This window comes from Pseudophryne corroboree, chromosome 3, assembly GCF_028390025.1.
Source record: "Pseudophryne corroboree isolate aPseCor3 chromosome 3, aPseCor3.hap2, whole genome shotgun sequence".
Lineage (NCBI taxonomy): Eukaryota > Metazoa > Chordata > Amphibia > Anura > Myobatrachidae > Pseudophryne > Pseudophryne corroboree.
The window spans coordinates 14133484-14158086 of record NC_086446.1 but is presented as its reverse complement, the minus strand read 5'-3'; the positions used below and the strand labels follow the sequence as shown (position 1 = coordinate 14158086).

The following is a 24603-nucleotide window of genomic DNA, read 5'->3' as shown; positions in this document are numbered from 1 at the left end:
TAACATCGCATGTTCATACATTTAGGTAACACTGAGAGAACATGTGGGATTACTAGAGGTGACACGGGCTGTGCAGTAATATAACATTGTGCATACATTTAGGTAACACTGAGAGATTATGTGGGATTACTAGAGGTGACATGGGCTGTGCAGTAATATAACATCGCCTGTGCATACATGTAGGTAACACTGAGATCATGTGGGATTACTAGAGGTGACACGGGCTGTGCAGTAATATAACATTGCATGTGCATACATTTAGGTAACACTGAGAGATCATGTGGGATTACTAGAGGTGACATGGGCTGTGCAGTAATATAACATCTCCTGTACTTACATTTAGGTAACACTGAGATCATGTGGGATTACTAGAGGTGACACGGGCTGTGCAGTAATATAACATCGCCTGTGCATACATTTAGGTAACACTGAGATCATGTGGGATTACTAGAGGTGACATGGGCTGTGCAGTAATATGACATCTCCTGTGCATACATTTAGGTAACACTGAGATCATGTGGGATTACTAGAGGTGACACGGGCTGTGCAGTAATGTAACATCGCATGTGCATACATTTAGGTAACACTGAGAGAACATGTGGGATTACTAGAGGTGACACGGGCTGTGCAGTAATATAACATTGTGCATACATTTAGGTAACACTGAGAGATCATGTGGGATTACTAGAGGTGACATGGGCTGTGCAGTAATATAACATTGCCTGTGCTTACATTTAGGTAACACTGAGAGATCATGTGGGATTACTAGAGGTGACATGGGCTGTGCAGTAATATAACATCGCCTGTGCTTACATTTAGGTAACACTGAGAGATCATGTGGGATTACTAGAGGTGACATGGGCTGTGCAGCAATATAACATCGCCTGTGCATACATGTAGGTAACACTGAGATCATGTGGGATTACTAGAGGTGACACGGGCTGTGCAGTAATATAACATCGCATGTGCATACATTTAGGTAACACTGAGAGAACATGTGGGATTACTAGAGGTGACACGGGCTGTGCAGTAATATAACATTGTGCATACATTTAGGTAACACTGAGAGATCATGTGGGATTACTAGAGGTGACATGGGCTGTGCAGTAATATAACATTGCCTGTGCTTACATTTAGGTAACACTGAGAGATCATGTGGGATTACTAGAGGTGACATGGGCTGTGCAGTAATATAACATCGCCTGTGCTTACATTTAGGTAACACTGAGAGATCATGTGGGATTACTAGAGGTGACATGGGCTGTGCAGCAATATAACATCGCCTGTGCATACATGTAGGTAACACTGAGATCATGTGGGATTACTAGAGGTGACACGGGCTGTGCAGTAATATAACATCGCCTGTGCTTACATTTAGGTAACACTGAGAGATCATGTGGGATTACTAGAGGTGACATGGGCTGTGCAGTAATATAACATCGCCTGTGCATACATTTGGGTAACACTGAGATCATGTGGGATAACTAGAGGTGACATGGGCTGTGCAGTAATATAACATCGCCTGTGCATACATTTAGGTAACACAGAGATCATGTGGGATAACTAGAGGTGACATGGGCTGTGCAGTAATATAACATCGCCTGTGCATACATTTAGGTAACACTGAGAGATCATGTGGGATTACTAGAGGTGACATGGGCTGTGCAGTAATATAACATCGCCTGTGCATACATTTGGGTAACACTGAGAGAACATGTGGGATTACTAGAGGTAACACGGGCTGTGCAGTAATATAACATCACCTGTGCATACATTTAGGTAACACTGAGAGATCATGTGGGATTACTAGAGGTGACACGGGCTGTGCAGTAATATAACATCGCCTGTGCATACATTTGGGTAACACTGAGAGAACATGTGGGATTACTAGAGGTAACACGGGCTGTGCAGTAATATAACATCGCCTGTGCATACATTTAGGTAACACTGAGAGATCATGTGGGATTACTAGAGGTGACACGGGCTGTGCAGTAATATAACATCGCCTGTGCATACATTTGGGTAACACTGAGAGAACATGTGGGATTACTAGAGGTAACACGGGCTGTGCAGTAATATAACATCGCCTGTGCATACATTTGGGTAACACTGAGAGAACATGTGGGATTACTAGAGGTAACACGGGCTGTGCAGTAATATAACATCGCCTGTGCATACATTTGGGTAACACTGAGAGAACATGTGGGATTACTAGAGGTGACATGGGCTGTGCAGTAATATAACATCGCCTGTGCTTACATTTAGGTAACACTGAGAGATCATGTGGGATTACTAGAGGTGACATGGGCTGTGCAGTAATATAACATCGCCTGTGCATACATTTGGGTAACACTGAGAGAACATGTGGGATTACTAGAGGTGACATGGGCTGTGCAGTAATATAACATCGCCTGTGCTTACATTTTGGTAACACTGAGAGATCATGTGGGATTACTAGAGGTGACATGGGCTGTGCAGTAATATAACATCGCCTGTGCATACATGTAGGTAACACTGAGAGATCATGTGGGATTACTAGAGGTGACATGGGCTGTGCAGTAATATAACATCTCCTGTACTTACATTTAGGTAACACTGAGATCATGTGGGATTACTAGAGGTGACATGGGCTGTGCAGTAATATAACATCGCCTGTGCATACATTTAGGTAACAGTGAGAGAACATGTGGGATTACTAGAGGTGACATGGGCTGTGCAGTAATACAACATCGCCTGTGCATACATTTAGGTAACACAGAGATCATGTGGGATTACTAGAGGTGACATGGGCTGTGCAGTAATATAACATCGCCTGTGCATACATTTAGGTAACACAGAGATCATGCCGGATTACTAGAGGTGACATGGGCTGTGCAGTAATATAACATCGCCTGTGCTTACATTTAGGTAACAGTGAGAGAACATGTGGGATTACTAGAGGTGACATGGGCTGTGCAGTAATATAACATTGCATGTGCATACATTTAGGTAACACAGAGAGATCATGTGGGATTACTAGAGGTGACACGGGCTGTGCAGTAATATAACATCGCCTGTGCATAAATTTAGGTAACAGTGAGAGAACATGTGGGATTACTAGAGGTGACATGGGCTGTGCAGTAATATAACATCGCATGTGCATACATTTAGGTAACACAGAGAGATCATGTGGGATTACTAGAGGTGACATGGGATGTGCAGTAATATAACATTGCCTGTGCATACATTTAGGTAACACAGAGATCATGTGGGATTACTAGAGGTGACGTGGGCTGTGCAGTAATATAACATCTCCTGTGCATACATTTAGGTAATACTGAGAGATCATGTGGAATTACTAGAGGTGACATGGGCTGTGCAGTAATATAACATCGCCTGTGCATACATTTAGGTAACACAGAGATCATGTGGGATTACTAGAGGTGACATGGGCTGTGCAGTAATATAACATTGTGCATACATTTAGGAAACACTGAGAGATCATGTGGGATTACTAGAGGTGACATGGGCTGTGCAGTTATATAACATTGCCTGTGCATACATTTAGGCAACACTGAGAGATCATGTGGGATTACTAGAGGTGACATGAGCTGTGCAGTAATATAACATCGCCTGTGCTTACATTTAGGTAACACTGAGAGATCATGTGGGATTACTAGAGGTGACATGGGCTGTGCAGTAATATAACATCGCCTGTGCATACATTTGGGTAACACTGAGATCATGTGGGATAACTAGAGGTGACATGGGCTGTGCAGTAATATAACATCGCCTGTGCATACATTTAGGTAACACAGAGATCATGTGGGACAACTAGAGGTGACATGGGCTGTGCAGCAATATAACATCGCCTGTGCATACATTTAGGTAACACTGAGAGATCATGTGGGATTACTAGAGGTGACATGGGCTGTGCAGCAATATAACATCGCCTGTGCATACATTTAGGTAACACTGAGAGATCATGTGGGATTACTAGAGGTGACATGGGCTGTGAGTAATATAACATTGTGCATACATTTAGGTAACACAGAGATCATGTGAGATTACTAGAGGTGACATGGGCTGTGCAGTAATATAACATCGCCTGTGCATACATTTAGGTAACAGTGAGAGATCATGTGGGATTACTAGAGGTGACATGGGCTGTGCAGTAATATAACATTGCCTGTGCATACATTTAGGTAACAGTGAGAGATCATGTGGGATTACTAGAGGTGACATGGGCTGTGCAGTAATATAACATTGCCTGTGCATACATTTAGGAAACACTGAGAGATCATGTGGGATTACTAGAGGTGACATGGGCTGTGCAGTTATATAACATTGCCTGTGCATACATTTAGGTAACACTGAGAGATCATGCAGGTTTACTAGAGGTGACGTGGGCTGTGCAGTAATATAACATCGCCTGTGCTTACATTTAGGTAACACTGAGAGATCATGTGGGATTACTAGAGGTGACACGGGCTGTGCAGTAATATAACATCGCATGTGCATACATTTAGGTAACACTGAGAGAACATGTGGGATTACTAGAGGTGACACGGGCTGTGCAGTAATATAACATTGTGCATACATTTAGGTAACACTGAGAGATCATGTGGGATTACTAGAGGTGACATGAGCTGTGCAGTAATATAACATCGCCTGTGCTTACATTTAGGTAACACTGAGAGATCATGTGGGATTACTAGAGGTGACATGGGCTGTGCAGTAATATAACATCGCCTGTGCATACATTTGGGTAACACTGAGATCATGTGGGATAACTAGAGGTGACATGGGCTGTGCAGTAATATAACAACATCGCCTGTACATACATTTAGGTAACACAGAGATCATGTGGGACAACTAGAGGTGACATGGGCTGTGCAGTAATATAACATCGCCTGTGCATACATTTAGGTAACACTGAGAGATCATGTGGGATTACTAGAGGTGACATGGGCTGTGCAGTAATATAACATCACCTGTGCATACATTTAGGTAACACTGAGAGATCATGTGGGATTACTAGAGGTGACATGGGCTGTGCAGCAATATAACATCGCCTGTGCATACATTTAGGTAACACTGAGAGATCATGTGGGATTACTAGAGGTGACATGGGCTGTGCAGCAATATAACATCGCCTGTGCATACATTTAGGTAACACCGAGAGATCATGTGGGATTACTAGAGGTGACATGGGCTGTGAGTAATATAACATTGTGCATACATTTAGGTAACACTGAGAACATGTGAGATTACTAGAGGTGACATGGGCTGTGCAGCAATATAACATCGCCTGTGCATACATTTAGGTAACACTGAGAGATCATGTGGGATTACTAGAGGTGACATGGGCTGTGCAGTAATATAACATTGCCTGTGCATACATTTAGATAACACAGAGATCATATGGGATTACTAGAGGTGACACGGGCTGTGCAGCAATATAACATCGCCTGTGCATACATTTAGGTAACACAGAGAGATCATGTGGGATTACTAGAGATGACATGGGCTGTGCAGTAATATAACATCGCCTGTGCATACATTTAGGTAACAGTGAGAGAACATGTGGGATTACTAGAGGTGACATGGGCTGTGCAGTAAAATAACATCACCTGTGCATACATTTAGGTAACACTGAGAGATCATGTGGGATTACTAGAGGTGACATGGGCTGTGCAGTAATATAACATCGCCTGTGCATACATTTAGGTAACACAGAGATCATGTGGGATTACTAGAGGTGATGTGGGCTGTGCAGTAATATAACATCTCCTGTGCATACATTTAGGTAACACCGAGATCATGTGGGATTACTAGAGGTGACATGGGCTGTGCAGTAATATAACATTGCCTGTGCATACATTTAGGTAACACTGAGAGAACATGTGGGATTACTAGAGGTGACATGGGCTGTGCAGTAATATAACATCGCCTGTGCAGTAACACCGAGATCATGTGGGATTATTAGTAATATAACATTGCCTGTGCATACATTTAGGTAACACTGAGAGAACATGTGGGATTACTAGAGGTGACATGGGCTGTGCAGTAATATAACATTGTGCATACATTTAGGTAACACTGAGAGATCATGTGGGATTACTAGAGGTGACATGAGCTGTGCAGTAAAATAACATCTCCTGTGCATACATTTAGGTAACACAGAGATCATGTGAGATTACTAGAGGTGACATCGCCTGTGCATACATTTAGGTAATACTAAGAGATCATGTGGGATTACTAGAGGTGACACGGGCTGTGCAGTAATATAACATTGTGCATACATTTAGGTAACACAGAGATCATGTGGGATTACTAGAGGTGACATGGGCTGTGCAGTAATATAACATCGCCTGTGCATACATTTAGGTAACACTGAGAGAACATGTGGGATTACTAGAGGTGACATGGGCTGTGCAGTAATATAACATCGCCTGTGCATACATTTAGGTAACACTGAGAGATCATGTGGGATTACTAGAGGTGACATGGGCTGTGCAGTAATAGAACATCGCCTGTGCATACATTTAGGTAACACTGAGAGAACATGTGGGATTATTAGAGGTGACATGGGCTGTGCAGTAATATAACATCGCCTGTGCATACATTTAGGTAACAGCGAGAGAACAGAAAGGAATTTCTCTTACGTCCTAGAGGATGCTGGGGTCCATATTAGTACCATGGGGTATGGATGGGTCCACCAGGAGCCATTGGCACCCTAAGAGTTTAACAGTGTGGGCTGGCTCCTCCCTCTATGCCCCTCCTACCAGACACAGTTTAGAAAATGTGGCCGGAGGAGCTGGTCACAGCTAGGGGAGCTCTATAGAGCTTTCTTTGAAAATGTTTATCTGGAGTTTTTTATTTTACAGGGAGGCTGCTGGCAACAGCCTGCCTGCAGCGAGGGACTAAGGGGGGAGCAGTGTCTGTTCTGCGGGGTCTGAGCCACTGTATCCACTGACTGGACATTGAGCTCCAGAGGGGTCTGATCGTTCGCCGCCGCAGGGGAACGCTTGCCCCAGCAGCATGCCGCCACCCCCTTACAGAGCTGAAGTAGTGGTGAGTGAGTCATCGACCCCCCAAGCAAGTGGTGGGCCAGTGTGAAGATGGCGGCATGGGAAGGGAGCGCGGCATTAACCGCGCTCCTGGAAGGCTCAGCGGCACATGGTGCGGCGCTGTGAGGGGCGCCCTGGGCCAGCGCTTACCCCCACACTGGTCACAAAGTCTGTCGGGGTCTGCGGATCTCAACCAGCAAGTATTACCTCAGGCCAGTATAATCTTGGAAGAGCGGGAAGACAGCGCCATTGAAGGGGTGAAGCTTCTCCTCAGAGTGGACCGAGCAGCGTTCCAGCACCATTTTCCTGCCTGCACAGCATTGGAAAACCGAACAGGTCCCTCCACAGCAGCTCCAGCTATCAGTATACGGTACCAGGGGGTTGTAGAAGGGAGGGGAGACTGTAATTATACTGTGTGTCCTATTAAGGAACTCAGTCAGCGCTGGTTGGGGGTCTCCCTTTACATATAGTGCTGTGTGTGGGTTGGCTCCAATCTGTGTCTCTTTTGCCATTCTTGGGGTGGAAACTCTGCCCTCACCTGTGTGTGTGTAGTGTGTTTTGTGGTCTCCTTTCACTATGGTGGTCATTCCGAGTTGCTCGCTGTGTATTTTTTTCTCGCAACAGAGCGATTAGTCGCTAATGCGCATGCGCAATGTCCGCAGTGCGACTGCGCCAAGTAAATTTACTATGCAGTTAGGTATTTTACTCACGGCATTACAAGGTTTTTTCTTCGTTCTGGTGATCGTAATGCGATTGACAGGAAGTGGGTGTTTCTGGGAGGAAACAGGCCGTTTTATGGGTGTGTGCGAAAAAACGCTGCCGTTTCTGGGAAAAACGCGGGAGTGGCTGGAGAAACGGAGGAGTGTCTGGGCGAACGCTGGGTGTGTTTGTGAAGTCAAACCAGGAACGACAAGCACTGAACTGATCGCAGATGCCGAGTAAGTCTGGAGCTACTCAGAAACTGCCAAGAAGTGTCTATTCGCAATTCTGCTAATCGTTCGTTCGCAATTTTACTATGCTAAGATTCACTCCCAGTAGGTGGCGGCTTAGCGTGTACAAAGCTGCTAAAAGCAGCTTGCGAGCGAACAACTCGGAATGAGGGCCTATGTCCAGGGACACTGTGTCCTACGCTGCTGAGGATTTATCCTCCCAGGGTGATCCCATTCCAAGTAATCAGGATAGCCCTGGTTTAGCACTGATTCCGGTAAAAGAACCAGAGTAGTTTTCCTCTATCAAATCTTGGATTTCTCAGATTTCTGACAGGGTTCCTAGTACTGAATCAGCAACCCAGGTGTTACAGGGCTCTGTGGCTGTATGGCCAAGTTCTGGTACCTCGGGACGCGCCGCTATATACCCCCATAAGCATGCGCTTGTGCAGATCACACAAGACGACACGGATACAGATTCGGATTCCGACGGTGATGGGGATATGTTGCGGGGGTCTGCATCTCTTGCAAAGGGGGTGCAACTGTTGATAGAGGCGGTCAGGGATGTGTTAAATGTTAATGATACCACACCTGAGCAGGTTGAGGCCTTTATCACTGACAATAAGAAGACCTCGCTAACCTTCCCTGCATCAAAAGAATTAAACGCTATCTTTGAAAAAGCATGGGAAAACCCTGAGAAAAGATTCCACACCCCTAAAAGGGTCCAGGTGGCGTTTCCTTTCCCTGAGGTGGATAGGAAAAAATGGGAGAATCCGACGATTGTTGATGCATCTGTGTCCAGACTCTCAAAGAAGGTGGTTTTACCTGTTCCAGGTTCTACCACCTTAAAGGAGCCGGCAGATAGGAAGATTGATAACACGCTTAAATCAATGTACACTGCTGTAGGGGCCATCTTGCGCCCCACTATTGCTGATGCATGGATTGCGAAGGCAATAGTAATGTGGTTGGCTACCTTGCTTGAGGATCTGGATACAATGAGGAACCTGCGTTCCATGGCTGCGGGAATTTCTTCCATGTCTGTCTCAGCTCGTCGGGGACTGTGGCTGCGCCAGTGGTCGGCCGACGTGGAATCCAGGAAAAGTGTGGAGTCCCTACCCTATACAGGTCAGGCTCTCTTTGGAGAAGATCTGGACGCGTGGTTCTCCATGGCTATGGCGGGTAAGTCTCCGTTTCTTCCCTCCGCAGCGCCTGCGCAGAAGAAGTATTTTTCTTCTTCTGCTACGCAGTCCTTTCGGCCCAACAAGTCTAGAAAGGCCAAACCGTCCAATACCTTTTTTAAAGGAGGTCGCGTTAAGTCCAAGAAACCTGCCGCTACTGGTTCACAGGAACAAAAGCCGGCATCTGGTACGCCAAAGTCCTCCGCATGCCGGTGGACCACGCGGCCGGGAGGTGGGGCCGGTAGGTGCGAGACTCGGACACTTCAGTCACGTTTGGGTTTCGTCCGGCCTGGATCCCTGAGTGTTAAATATTGTATCCCAGGGATACAGGCTGGAATTTCAGAATCTCCCCCTCATCGTTTCTTCAAATCAGGCTTACCGACTGTTGGCGGACAGCACTGTATTACAAGACGCTGTCCGGAAGCTAGTGGAGGCACAGGTCATTGTTCTAGTGCCTCCTCTCATGCAAATCAAAGGCTACTATTCGAACCTTTTGGTGGTACCGAAGCCGGATGGTTCGGTCGGGCCCATTCTGAACCTAAAATCGCTGAACCCCTTTCTAAAGGAGTTCAAAGTTCAAGATGGAGTCTCTCAGGGCTGTGATATCGGGCCTGGAAGAGGGGGAATTCCTGGTATCCCTGGATATCAAGGATGCATACCTCCACATTCAGATCTGGTAACCGCATCAGGCTTTTCTCCGGTTTGCACTGTTAGACGATCACTACCAGTTTAAAGCACTGCCGTTCGGTCTCTCCACAACACCAAGGTGATGGCAGAGATGATGGTTCTCCTCCGCAAGCAGGTGGTGAACATAATTCCATATCTGGACGATCTCCTGATCAAGGGCGTCCTCCAGGGAGAAGATGTTATGGTCCATTGCTCTCATGATGCAGCTGCTCAGGGATCACGGTTGGATCCTCAACCTTCCCAAGTCTCATCTGGAACCGACAACGAGGCTGGTTTTCCTGGGGATGATCCTCAACACGGAGGTGAAGAGGGTGTTTCTCCCGGTGGAGAAATAGTTGGTGATACATACAATGGTCCGGAATGTCTTGAAGCCTACCTGGGTGTCGGTTCGGAGAGGACAACTGGGAAGCAGACACGATCTCCATCCAGGAGAATGGGGCCTCCACCCGGAGGTGATCGAGGAGGTAACCAGTTGGTGGGGGATTCCTAACATAGAAATGTTGGCCTCAAGCCTCAACGAGAAGCTGCGGAGGTACTGTTCCAGGTCGAGAAACCCGCAAGCAGTGGCGGTGGACTCCCTGGTAACACCATGGGTGTTCCTGTCGGTGTATGTGTTCCCTCCACTTTCTCTCATTCCAAGAGTTCTACAGCTTGTAAGAAGAACAAAGGTGTGACGGACGGTGGCCACGCTAGCGTCACGTCGCATATTTTTTGGCCAGCCTGGTCCTGCGCTTCAGTAGTGAACGGCAGAATGCCAGAGATAACTGTATTTTATCCTGTATAACACCCAGCTATCATTCGTATCTGAGCTGTATACCCCATACTACTGTATGCAGTGGACCTAAAGGAGTAGGACCTATATGTATTTAGGTAATTGTCCCTTTTTTTATATGGTTGTGACTCTGAGGGAATATCTTTCTAGCCCTGATTTGCTCCCTACACAATGCCTATGAAATGTATATGTGTGATTGTATTGTATTGCACTAATGGAGGTAAGTGCTTATTGTCAGGTGGGTGCCCAGCCAGGTGATGTACCAAAAGTGCAGGGCTGACCCCCCCCCCCCCCCCCCTCTGTCACAGCACCCCTTCACAGGAAGCATCACTTAGCTGAAGTGGCTGTGACATCACAAATGACTACATGGGGTTCAGATTGACTCCGGTTATGGCCTCAGGGCGGCCAACCTTCCTATCTCCATAATTCAGTGCCTGCCAGTAGACTAAGTGACTCCAAAGCCACATGGGTCCCCTGGTGTCCCTGGACACTTTTACATATTAGGATTGAAAATCCCTCCAATCGGGACACCCTGCGGCATCACCAGGTGAGCAAAGCATCATGGGAGTTTAGGAGGTTTCAAAAGGGCCTGCAGAGAGATGGGAATGTGATTCTGATGAGGGAAAGCAAGCTGTTGCCAGGAGACTGTCCTGTCAGCCTGTGTGTGGGTACCTGAGGCCCAGCAGGCGATAATGTACCCAAGCGTATTGCTCCCACCGAAGCCATCCTACGTAACTGGCTTAAGTTTTGCCAGCAGGAGCTGGGTGAATTTTCCAGGTTACCCTAGTCGCAAGAGTAGTGGATTCACACAGGCCGCAGGGCCGGGATCAGCAAAACAGACATCACCCCTTCCAGGAACCAGTATCCACCAGGTGTCGCCAAACGCAAGTAGTCCCTGGGGTGGTTAGTGACTTTGTAGGGGCAGGAGTTGTTGCTTTTGTGTGGTTCTCTCTCGGCTATAATCTTAATCAATCATTATTAATGCTACCTGTGTATATTGTACAAAGTGTGTTACGGATTTTCCTGTATAATTAGTGTGTATGAATATAAAGGTGCCGTTGTACCTTGCTATTGCGTTCTTACTTTGTGATCTTGGGCACTCGGTAGCGACCTCGCGGCGCAGTGCAGAGCTTTAAACGCTGCCTATCTCAAGGCAGAGATAGCAAAAGGCGAGAATAATGCACACATGAACACGGGGTCCTCACAAAAGGTTCCGGCAATCCTCATTGCTCCGGACTGGCCAAGGAGGGCTTGGTACGCGGATCTGCTAAATCTACTACTGGAAGATCCAAAGCCTCTGCCTCTTCGAGGGGATCTTCTAATACAGGGGCCGTTCGCCTATCAGGATTTACCACGGCTTTGTTTGATGGCATGGCGGTTGAACGCCAGATCTTAGCGCGGAAGGGTATTCAGAGCGCAGTTATTTCTACCCTGATACAGGCTAGAAAGGGGGTAACGTCTAAACATTACCATCACATTTGAAAAAAGTATGTGTCTTGGTGTGAATCCAGGAAGTTTCCTGTGGTGGAGTTTCAACTTGGGCGTTTTCTCCTTTTCCTGCAAGCAGGTGTGGATATGGGCCTGAGATTGGGATCCCTCAAGGTCCAGATTTCGGCTTTATCCATTTCCTTCCAGAACCAATTGGATGCCCAAACTGAGGTTCAGACCGTTTTGAAAGGGTTTCTGCACATCCAGCCTCCGTTTGTAGCACCGATGGCACCCTGGGATTTGGACATGGTGTTGCATTTCCTGCAATCGGATTGGTTTGAGCCTCTACAGAAGGTTGAGGTCAAGTTTCTCACGTGGAAGGCTGTCACTTTGTTGGCCTTAACTTCGGCGCGACGTGTGTCGGAATTGGGGGCCTTATCCAGTAAAAGCCCCTATTTGGTCTTCCATGAAGATAGGGTGGAACTCAGGACACGTCCACAGTTCCTTCCTAAGATTGTGTCGGATTTCATATCAACCAACCTATTGTGGTGCCAGTGGCTACTGACTCCTCAATTGCTTCAAAGGCCTTGGATGTTGTTAGGGCTTTGAAGATTTATGTGAAGAGGACTGCTCGTCACAGAAAAATCGGACTCTCTGTTTGTCCTGTATGATCCCAAGAAAATTGGGTGTCCTGCTTCTAAGCAGATGATTTCTTGCTGGATCAGGTCCACCATTCAGCATGCTTATTCTACAGCGGGATTGCAGTGTCCAAAATCTGTTAAGGCCCACTCTACTCGTAAAGTGGGTTCTTCCTGGGCGGCTGCCCGGGGTATCTCAGCTCTGCAACTTTGCCAAACGGCTACTTGGTCTAAGTCGAACATGTCTGCTAAGTTTTACAAGTTCGATACTTTGGCCTCTGATGACCTCAAGTTTGGTCAAGCAGTTCTGCAGGAGCCTCCACGCTCTCCCGCCCGTTCTGGGTGCTTTGGTACATCCCCATTGTACTAATATGGACCCCAGCATCCTCTAGGACGTAAGAGAAAATAAGATTTTACTTACCGATAAATCTATTTCTCGTAGTCCGTAGTGGATGCTGGGACTCCGTCAGGACCATGGGGATTAGCGGCTCCGCAGGAGACAGGGCACAAAAATAAAGCTTTAGGATCAGGTGGTGTGCACTGGCTCCTCCCCCTATGACCCTCCTCCAAGCCTCAGTTAGGATACTGTGCCCGGACGAGCGTACACAATAAGGAAGGATTATGAATCCCGGGTAAGACTCATACCAGCCACACCAATCACACCGTACAACTTGTGATCTGAACCCAGTTAACAGTATGACCAACGTAGGAGCCTCTGAACAGACGGCTCACAACAATAACAACCCGATTTTTTTTTGTAACAATAACTATGTACAAGTATTGCAGACAATCCGCACTTGGGATGGGCGCCCAGCATCCACTACGGACTACGAGAAATAGATTTATCGGTAAGTAAAATCTTATTTTCTCTGACGTCCTAGTGGATGCTGGGACTCCGTCAGGACCATGGGGATTATACCAAAGCTCCCAAACGGGCGGGAGAGTGCGGATGACTCTGCAGCACCGAATGAGAGAACTCCAGGTCCTCTTTAGCCAGGGTATCAAATTTGTAGAATTTTACAAACGTGTTCTCCCCCGACCACGTAGCTGCTCGGCAGAGTTGTAATGCCGAGACCCCTCGGGCAGCCGCCCAGGATGAGCCCACCTTCCTTGTGGAATGGGCCTTGACAGATTTAGGCTGTGGCAGGCCTGCCACAGAATGTGCAAGTTGAATTGTGTTACAAATCCAACGAGCAATCGTCTGCTTAGAAGCAGGAGCACCCAGCTTGTTGGGTGCATACAGTATAAACAGCGAGTCAGATTTTCTGACTCCAGCCGTCCTTGAAATATATATTTTTAATGCCCTGACAACGTCCAGCAACTTGGAATCCTCCAAATCGCTAGTAGCCGCAGGCACCACAATAGGCTGGTTCAGGTGAAACGCTGACACCACCTTAGGCAGAAACTGAGGACGCGTCCGCAGTTCTGCCCTGTCCGAATGGAAAATCAGATATGGGCTTTTATACGATAAAGCCGCCAATTCTGACACTCTCCTGGCTGAAGCCAGGGCCAGTAGCATGGTTACTTTCCATGTAAGATATTTCAAATCCACCGATTTGAGTGGCTCAAACCAATGGGATTTGAGAAAATCCAAAACTACATTAAGATCCCACGGTGCCACTGGGGGCACAACCGGGGGCTGTATATGTAGTACTCCTTTTACAAAAGTCTGGACTTCAGGAACTGAAGCCAATTCTTTCTGGAAGAAAATCGACAGGGCCGAAATTTGAACCTTAATGGACCCCAATTTGAGTCCCATAGACAATCCTGTTTGCAGGAAATGTAGGAATCGACCCAGTTGAAATTCCTCCGTGGGGGCCTTCCTGGCCTCACACCACGCAACATACTTTCTCCAAATGCGGTGATAATGTTGTGCAGTCACCTCCTTCCTGGCTTTTACCAGGGTAGGGATGACCTCTTCCGGAATGCCTTTTTCCCTTAGACTTTGGCGTTCAACCGCCATGCCGTCAAACGCAGCCGCGGTAAGTCTTGGAATAGACACGGTCCCTGCTGAAGCAGGTCCCGTCTTAGAGGTAGAGGCCACGGATCTTCCGTGAGCATCTCCTGAAGTTCCGGGTACCAAGTCCTTCTTGGCCAATCCGGAGCCACGAGTATCGTTCTTACTCCCCTTTGCCGTATAATTCTCAGTACTTTTGGTATGAGAGGCAGAGGAGGAAACACATACACTGACTGGAACACCCACGGTGTTACCAGAGTGTCCACAGCTATTGCCTGAGGGTCTCTTGACCTGGCGCAATACCTGTCCAGTTTTTTGTTGAGGCGAGACGCCATCATATCCACCTTTGGTTTTTCCCAATGGTTCACAATCATGTGGAAGACTTCTGGATGAAGTCCCCACTCTCCCGGGTGTAGATCGTGTCTGCTGAGGAAGTCTGCTTCCCAGTTGTCCACTCCCGGGATGAACACTGCTGACAGTGCTATCACATGATCTTCCGCCCAGCGAAGAATCCTTGCAGCTTCTGCCATTGCCCTCCTGCTTCTTGTGCCGCCCTGTCTGTTTACGTGGGCGACTGCTGTGATGTTGTCCGACTGGATCAACACCGGCTGACCCTGAAGCAGGGGTTTTGCCAGGCTTAGAGCATTGTAAATCGCTCTTAGCTCCAGTATATTTATGTGAAGAGACATCTCCAGGTTTGACCACACTCCCTGGAAGTTTCTTCCCTGTGTGACCGCTCCCCAGCCTCTCAGACTGGCATCCGTGGTCACCAGGACCCAGTCCTGTATGCCGAATCTGCGGCCCTCTAACATATGAGCACTCTGCAACCACCACAGAAGAGACACCCTTGTCCGTGGAGACAAAGTTATCCGCTGATGCATCTGCAGATGCGATCCGGACCATTTGTCCAGCAGATCCCACTGAAAAGTTCGTGCGTGGAATCTGCCGAATGGAATCGCTTCGTAAGAAGCCACCATTTTTCCCAGGACTCTTGTGCATTGATGCACAGACACTGTCCCTGGTTTTAGGAGGTTCCTGACAAGTTCGGATAACTCCCTGGCTTTCTCCTCCGGAAGAAACACCTTTTTCTGAACCGTGTCCAGAATCATTCCCAGGAACAGGAGACGTGTCGTCGGGGTCAATTGAGATTTTGGAAAATTCAGAATCCACCCGTGTTGTTGCAGCACTACTTGGGTTAGTGCAACTACGTCCTCCAGCTGTTCTCTGGACCTTGCCCTTATCAGGAGATCGTCCAAGTAAGGGATAATTAATACGCCTTTTCTTCGCAGAAGAAACATCATTTCGGCCATTACCTTGGTAAAGACCCGAGGTGCCGTGGACAATCCAAACGGCAGCGTCTGAAACTGATAATGACAGTTTTGCACCACGAACCTGAGGTACCCTTGATGTGAAGGGCAAATTGGGACATGCAGGTAAGCATCCTTGATGTCCAGGGACACCATAAAGTCCCCTTCTTCCAGATTCGCTATCACTGCTCTGAGTGACTCCATCTTGAACTTGAATTTTTGTATATACAGGTTCAAAGATTTCAGATTTAGAATAGGTCTTACCGAGCCGTCCGGCTTCGGTACCACAAATAGTGTGGAATAATACCCCTTTCCCTGTTGTAGGAGGGGTACCTTGACTATCACCTGCTGAGAATACAGCTTGTGAATGGCTTCCAATACCGTCGCCCTGTCTGAGGGAGACGTTGGCAAAGCAGACTTTAGGAACCGGCGAGGGGGAGACTTCTCGAATTCCAACCTGTAACCCTGAGATACTATCTGCAGGATCCAGGGGTCCACCTGTGAGTGAGCCCACTGTGCGCTGAAATTCTTGAGTCGACCCCCCACCGCCCCTAAGTCCGCTTGTAAAGCCCCAACGTCATGCTGAGGGCTTTGCAGAAGCCGGGGAGGGCTTCTGCTCCTGGGAAGGAGCTGCTTGGTGCACTCTCTTACCCTTTCCTTTGCCTCAGGGCAGATATGACTGTCCTTTCGCCCGCTTGTTCCTATAGGAACGAAAGGACTGCGGCTGAAAAGACCATGTCTTTTTCTGTTGGGAGGAGACCTGAGGTAAAAAGGTGGATTTCCCGGCTGTTGCCGTGGCCACCAAATCCTATAGACCGACCCCAAATAATTCCTCCCCTTTATACGGCAATACTTCCATATGCCGTTTGGAATCCGCATCACCTGACCATTGTCGCGTCCATAAACTTCTTCTGGCAGATATGGACATCACACTTACTCTCGATGCCAGAGTGCAAATATCCCTCTGAGCATCTCGCATATAAAGAAAAGCATCCTTTAATTGCTCTAAAGTCAATAAAATACTGTCCCTATAACTTTTTCTAAGCAGCTCTTTAGGAGAGCCACCTAGATTGCACCCTGCTCGGACGGGCACAAAACCTAACTGAGGCTTGGAGGAGGGTCATAGGGGGAGGAGCCAGTGCACACCACCTGATCCTAAAGCTTTATTTTTGTGCCCTGTCTCCTGCGGAGCCGCTAATCCCCATGGTCCTGACGGAGTCCCAGCATCCACTAGGACGTCAGAGAAAATAGGATTTTATATACCTACCTGTAAATCCTTTTCTCGTAGCCCGTAGAGGATGCTGGGCGCCCGCCCAGCGCTTCTTTATCCTGCAGTGGTTATTTGGTTCAGTACTGCCTGGTTCCTAGTTAAGTTCTGTGTTCTTTACTGTTTCAGTACTGTTACGGCTGTTGCTGAGTTTTCCGTCCTGTTGCCGGATTTACTGTGTGTGTGAGCTGGTATGAATCTCGCCACTATCTGTGTATTTCCTTCTCTCGAAATATGTTGTCTCCTCGGGCACAGTTTCTAGACTGAGTCTGGTAGGAGGGGCATGGAGGGAGGAGCCAGCCCACACTGTTAAACTCTTAGCGTGCCAATGGCTCCTGGTGGACTCGTCTATACCCCATGGTACCAATATGGACCCCAGCATCCTCTACGGACTACGAGAAAAGGATTTACCGGTAGGTATATAAAATCCTATTATCACCAGCTATCCCTGTTACTGGAAATGCTCCATGTCAGACATTACAGTGGGAGACTCCCGTCTAGATTAGGTACAGAGGCTAGATACACATGCAGTGATGGTATATAGTGCAGCTCCTACTCTTACTCTGTATCTCTGTAATCACACACCTGATCCGACTTCCTAACACCCTCTGCCATGGATATATAGTGATCGCTGTCACCAAATGTAACGGGTGCAGGTCCCACTTCTTTCCATCCATCGGCTGTAGGTAACAAGACGGTAATACAACCTCCTGGGTGATGTGAGATGTAGATACATCTTAGGACAAGATATCTGGCCTGGTTCTTGGAGACCATGTACCCTTGTAGATATTTACAAAGGGATGTCTTCACCCAAGCGATTTATCTCTCCAACCTTTCTGGCAGAAGTAACTGGTACCAGTGTCACTACATTCCGTGTCACCAGTCTCAGAGAGACGTCATGTAGTGCTACAAATGGAAGATCCATCAGAGCATTAAGGCTGAGGTCCCACAAAGCATTGTGCATGGATAGAGAGAGGTATAGAGGAATCCACACCGCATAGGGGAAAAGACGTGTGGAATGGTTGCATTGGTTGGATCTGTAGTGGAATAACACCATATAATAAATGTCTTCCATACTCTGTTATATACTAATGTAGAGCTCATCTTTCTGCCTGCAAAAGTGCCCCAATTACAGACTCTGATGCTCCTGCTCCATTTCCATGCAATAAATCTAGTTCTATGTTCAGGTGAAAGACTGGGCCCTGGGACAATAATGTGGACAGCGAGGCACAGGCCATGGTTCTTCCTGAACATATCCCAAGCTACCTGGAAACAAGGATGATGAGGACAGAATGGAAGCATTGCCATCACCTCTACTTTCTCTTTCTAGATCTTTCTTAGCCTGTGAGATGAGAGGACACTGGGCAGCGGATACACCCAGGAAACAGTCCGTGCGTCCATTCTTACTGCCCCTGGAAACCTGGGTTCTGTTGTGTTCTGCTTTGTTGCCATAATGACTACTTGAAGAAGCCTGAATCTTTCTATCAGTAGCTGGAAGACTTCCTGATGTAGGGACCAGTTCCTTGGAACATCCTGCCTCTATTTCAGCTATTCGGCCACTGTATACTCCTAGCCTGCTACATGGAACGCGTGAGGTGACTCTCTCTACACAAGATATCAGCTCTGCCACTATCCCATTGCTCTCCTGGCACACTCTCTGTCTAAGAATACTCGGAGATGTTTCTCCAGTAACTGTTGATGGAAACATTGATCTACTGTACATACTGCTCTGACTTACAGGACATTTATGTGACACTTCTCTTCCCGTAACCACATACCTGGTGCTATCGTTGCCTTGAGGTGAGCTCTTGAACCTGTGGCAGTGTCTGATGTATCGGCCATTCTGGGTCTAAGGGTGACATTCCCGGTGTCGTTACCTTTAGATCATGACACCGGATGAGACATCTTCTGGTGGATCTCAGTAACCAGACGTTGTGATCCCAAGATGCCGGCATGTGATCCTACATGGTATTACATATGGAATCTACACACCTGCTATCTTGCACAGAAGACACCTCTATGGTGGAAGGGAACGTTCTCACCAGCTGTTACCCTTTCCTTACTGCTGTCTGCTGATGGGTCAGTAGATGATACGCCAAGGACTAGACCCTAACACATTAATCTGACAGTGTCACTTACCTCTGTATGGTATGTGTATGCACTGCCAGGAATGTCATGTGGATACATGACAGAGGCTGCACCGGATATTTCCTGTGTCATGTGGCATTAGGAACCCCGAGCCTGTGTCCCAGCAAGCAGCCGCACCATGCCAGAGATAGGGAGAGGTTTATATATACACTGCCGAGTGCAAAGAGTGACACTCTCAGGGCATACAGAGCTCACACAGTAAGACAAGTGACGTGTACCAGCATGTGACCAGACCTTCCTGGGTGTCATCTATGGGAGAATTCACCAAGCAGGATCATATATACAGACAGCAAGATGGGGTGTCACCTGACTAGTTTTCCCATAATCTGTAATATGCACTTCACTACCAGGATAGTATACTGTGACCTCACAGCTGTATGTCACTAACACATCCATAGCGTACATAATATAGCATGTAATAGGCAGAGGTACTGCTAGCACACAGTATGGCTGCTGGTGACACACAGTGACATGATGTGAGGGGAGAGCAGGAGTATGAGGGGCTGATGGCTCCTGATGTAAGATACACCAGAGAGTGTGGGGAGGAGACTGGTCAGATCTCTGGGCTGGTAACACACAGTGACATGATGTGAGGGGGAGAGCAGGCGTAAAATAGGGGCTGATGGCTCCTGATGTATGAGATACACCAGAGAGTGTGGGGAGGAGACTGGTCAGATCTCTGGGCTGGTAACACACAGTGACATGATGTGAGGGGGAGAGCAGGAGTGTAATAGGGGCGGATGGCTCCTGATGTATGAGATACACCAGAGAATGTAGGGAGGAGACTGGTCAGATCTCTGGGCTGGTAACACACAGTGACATGATGTGAGGGGGAGAGCAGGCGTAAAATAGGGGCTGATGGCTCCTGATGTATGAGATACACCAGAGAGTGTGGGGAGGAGACTGGTCAGATCTCTGGGCTGGTAACACACAGTGACATGATGTGAGGGGGAGAGCAGGCGTAAAATAGGGGCTGATGGCTCCTGATGTATGAGATACACCAGAGAGTGTGGGGAGGAGACTGGTCAGATCTCTGGGCTGGTAACACACAGTGACATGATGTGAGGGGGAGAGCAGGAGTGTAATAGGGGCGGATGGCTCCTGATGTATGAGATACACCAGAGAATGTAGGGAGGAGACTGGTCAGATCTCTGGGCTGGTAACACACAGTGACATGATGTGAGGGGGAGAGCAGGCGTAAAATAGGGGCTGATGGCTCCTGATGTATGAGATACACCAGAGAGTGTGGGGAGGAGACTGGTCAGATCTCTGGGCTGGTAACACACAGTGACATGATGTGAGGGGGAGAGCAGGAGTGTAATAGGGGCGGATGGCTCCTGATGTATGAGATACACCAGAGAATGTAGGGAGGAGACTGGTCAGATCTCTGGGCTGGTAACACACAGTGACATGATGTGAGGGGGAGAGCAGGAGTATAATAGGGGCTGATGGCTCCTGATGTATGAGATACACCAGAGAGTGTGGGGAGGAGACTGGTCAGATCTCTGGGCTGGTAACACAGTGACATGATGTGAGGGGAGAGCAGGAGTATAATAGGGGCTGATGGCTCCTGATGTATGAGATACACCAGAGAGTGTGGGGAGGAGACTGGTCAGATCTCTCGGCTGGTAACACACAGTGACATGATGTGAGGGGGAGAGCAGGAGTATAATAGGGGCTGATGGCTCCTGATGTATGAGATACACCAGAGAGTGTGGGGAGGAGACTGGTCAGATCTCTCGGCTGGTAACACACAGTGACATGATGTGAGGGGGAGAGCAGGAGTATAATAGGGGCTGATGGCTCCTGATGTATGAGATACACCAGAGAGTGTGGGGGAGGAGACTGGTCAGATCTCTGGGCTGGTAACACACAGTGACATGATGTGAGGGGGAGAGCAGGAGTATAATAGGGGCTGATGGCTCCTGATGTATGAGATACACCAGAGAGTGTGGGGGAGGAGACTGGTCAGATCTCTGGGCTGGTAACACACAGTGACATGATGTGAGGGGGAGAGCAGGAGTATAATAGGGGCTGATGTCTCCTGATGTATGAGATACACCAGAGAGTGTGGGGAGGAGACTGGTCAGATCTCTGGGCTGGTAACACCCAGTGCTATTGGTGACAGAAAAGTACCTTGGCGCCAAAAAAGAGATAAGCTGCACACAAGTTGGTCAGAAGGTATCCCCAATACCAAGATATTAGCGTGAACAAGTGACGTTAGACCAGATGCAGTGCGCTAATCAAATAACAATAAAATAGTACTTCCCTCACAATTCCTTTGTCATGGGGTGTACCATGTATTTCAGACAAATGGAATCCATATATGGGAATGATTCACCAGATGGACGGAGTGGTGTGATCTTTGGAGGCAGGTTCCGGAGCCAGTGTCTCCCCATGTTGGCATCTTAAAAGGCACATACCCCGCTTAAATCTGGTAAACCTCCATTATAATGTTATTTGTTCTGTGAAAAACATACCAGTGAGCCACATTTTAAAGGCACCATTTAAGGCTTTTATTATACCATTCTCTGGTAATTCTCCATCTATCGCCATTTGATTGTAATGTCATTTGATACAATGGATTTATTGGCAATTTTTATTTAATTGTATTAAAAATTTTTGTCTTGAACATACTACACTATATTTGGATTTTTTTTCTGTCCCATATATGGATTCCATTTGTCTGAAATACATGGTACACCCCATGACAAAGGAATTGTGAGGGAAGTACTATTTTATTGTTATTTGATTAGCGCACTGCATCTGGTGTAACTTCACTTGTTCATGGTAACACACAGTGACATGATGTGAGGGGGAGAGCAGGAGTATAATAGGGGCTGATAGAGTATGGTGTAGGATAAGAGATTGCTGTAGTGACTGAGCAAGGAGAATATGTAATAAGTGATTATTACTCACCTGTGCTGATATCTGTAGGGATTTCCTCCTCCTTACACTGCTGATCACCCCTCACATACGTCTCTTCTTCTCCCTCCGTATCTACTACCTTCATATCAGTCACATACGTCTCTTCTTCTTCCTCTGTATCTTCTGCCTTCATATCAGTCACATACGTCTCTTCTTCTTCCTCTACATCTTCTGCCTTCATATCAGTCACATATGTCTCTTCTTCTCCCTCTGTATCTTCTGCCTTCATATCAGTCACATACGTCTCTTCTTCTCCCTCTATATCTTCTGCCTTCATATCAGTCACATATGTCTCTTCTTCTCCCTCCATATCTTCTGCCTTCATATCAGTCACATACGTCTCTTCTTCTCTCTCTGTATCTTCTGCCTTCATATCAGTCACATATGTCTCTTCTTCTCCCTCTATATCTTCTGCCTTCATATCAGTCTGCCTTCATATCAGTCACATACGTCTCTACTTCTCCCTCTATATCTTCTGCCTTCATATCAGTCACATACGTCTCTTCTTCTTCCTCTATATCTTCTGCCTTCATATCAGTCACATACGTCTCTTCTTCTCTCTCTGTATCTTCTGCCTTCATATCAGTCACATACGTCTCTTCTTCTCCCTCTATATCTTCTGCCTTCATATCAGTCACATACGTCTCTTCTTCTTCCTCTATATCTTCTGCCTTCATATCAGTCACATACGTCTCTTCTTCTTCCTCTATATCTTCTGCCTTCATATCAGTCACATACGTCTCTTCTTCTTCCTCTATATCTTCTGCCTTCATATCAGTCACATACGTCTCTTCTTCTCCCTCTGTATCTTCTGCCTTAATATCAGTCACATACGTCTCTTCTTCTCCCTCTATATCTTCTGCCTTCATATCAGTCACATACGTCTCTTCTTCTCCCTCTATATCTTCTGCCTTCATATCAGTCACATACGTCTCTTCTTCTTCCTCTATATCTTCTGCCTTCATATCAGTCACATACGTCTCTTCTTCTCTCTCTGTATCTTCTGCCTTCATATCAGTCACATACGTCTCTTCTCCTCTGTATATATCATTAATCTTCATATCAGTCAGCTGTTCCCCCTAAATAGATCAGAGAATATAAAGTGTAATGCCTGATGTTATTACTGGAGAGGAAACAGTATAATATCAGTGTATGAGACACACAGCTGCTCTGTACGTCATATAACTTTGCATCTAGTCAAACCTTGTGTTTGTATGCAGGGTAAATACTGGATGCTTTTGCACGGAGTCTACAACTACTGGGCAGTTTTATTATGACAGATTAATTCAGATTTGACATTGGACACGCTCCTCCCAGATCTGCCCCCTGCACTGCAGCACGGTGTCACCTACTTGCTCTTATTTGCTTCACTCCCACCTCAGTATCAGCCCAGTGACAGTCACTTTGGTATATTGGTGAGACCCTAAATCCCACCTACCTGATCCTCCTGTGGGATCCTGTGATTCTCCTCTGTACAGTCCTGGGAATACAGAGGACGGGGACATTTCTCTGGGGTATCTCTGTTACTGGGCCCATCTGTAGGAGACACACAGTGACTGAGTACACTGTATATATGTGATTATCAGGTGATGTGTATATAGGGGCCTCCATACCTGCTCTCCCCTGTACAATACATGACAGTCTCCTCTTACCCAGTGGTGTGAGGGGCCGGTGATTCTCCATCATCACGTCCTTGTACAGACCCCTGTATTCCTCTATATACTCCTCCTCCTGCATGGAGACATAGACAGTGACATCCTGACACCTTATAGGAACCTGACACACACAATGATACAGTCATCACCCAGACACGTCCCCTGGTGTTACTGTATAATGTCCCATTCCCAGCAGTCACCTCTCCAGTCACCACCCAGACACATCCCCTGGTGTTACTGTATAATGTCCCATTCCCAGCAGTCACCTCTCCAGTCATCATCCAGACACATCCCCTGGTGTTATTGTATAATGTCCCATTCCCAGCAGTCACCTCTCCAGCCATCACCCAGACACGTCCCCTGGTGTTACTGTATAATGCCCCATTCCCAGCAGTCACCTCTCCAGTCATCACCCAGACATATCCCCTGGTGTTACTGTATAATGTCCCATTCCCAGCAGTCACCTCTCCAGTCATCATCCAGACACATCCCCTGGTGTTATTGTATAATGCCCCATTCCCAGCAGTCACCTCTCCAGTCATCACCCAGACACATCCCCTGGTGTTACTGTATAATGTCCCATTCCCAGCAGTCACCTCTTCGGTCATCACCCAGACACATCCCCTGGTGTTACTGTATAATGCCCCATTCCCAGCAGTC

General features: G+C 47.3%; 2 protein-coding genes across 4 annotated transcripts in view; one reads left to right on the top strand and one right to left on the bottom strand.

The window, feature by feature from the left end:
- The window catches only part of LOC135056990 (gastrula zinc finger protein XlCGF26.1-like), a 37437-nt gene extending 14725 nt beyond the window's left edge, over positions 1-22712 (bottom strand). For both annotated transcript variants that reach the window (XM_063962821.1, XM_063962820.1), the window contains exon 1: positions 22280-22712. In XM_063962821.1, coding sequence (XP_063818891.1) covers positions 22280-22709 — 430 coding nt within the window. In that variant the 5' untranslated portion in view covers positions 22710-22712. The remainder of the gene's footprint in view (positions 1-22279) is intronic.
- Positions 1-24603, top strand: part of LOC135056973 (oocyte zinc finger protein XlCOF22-like) — a 202602-nt gene that overhangs the window by 95154 nt on the left and 82845 nt on the right. The window lies entirely within an intron of this gene.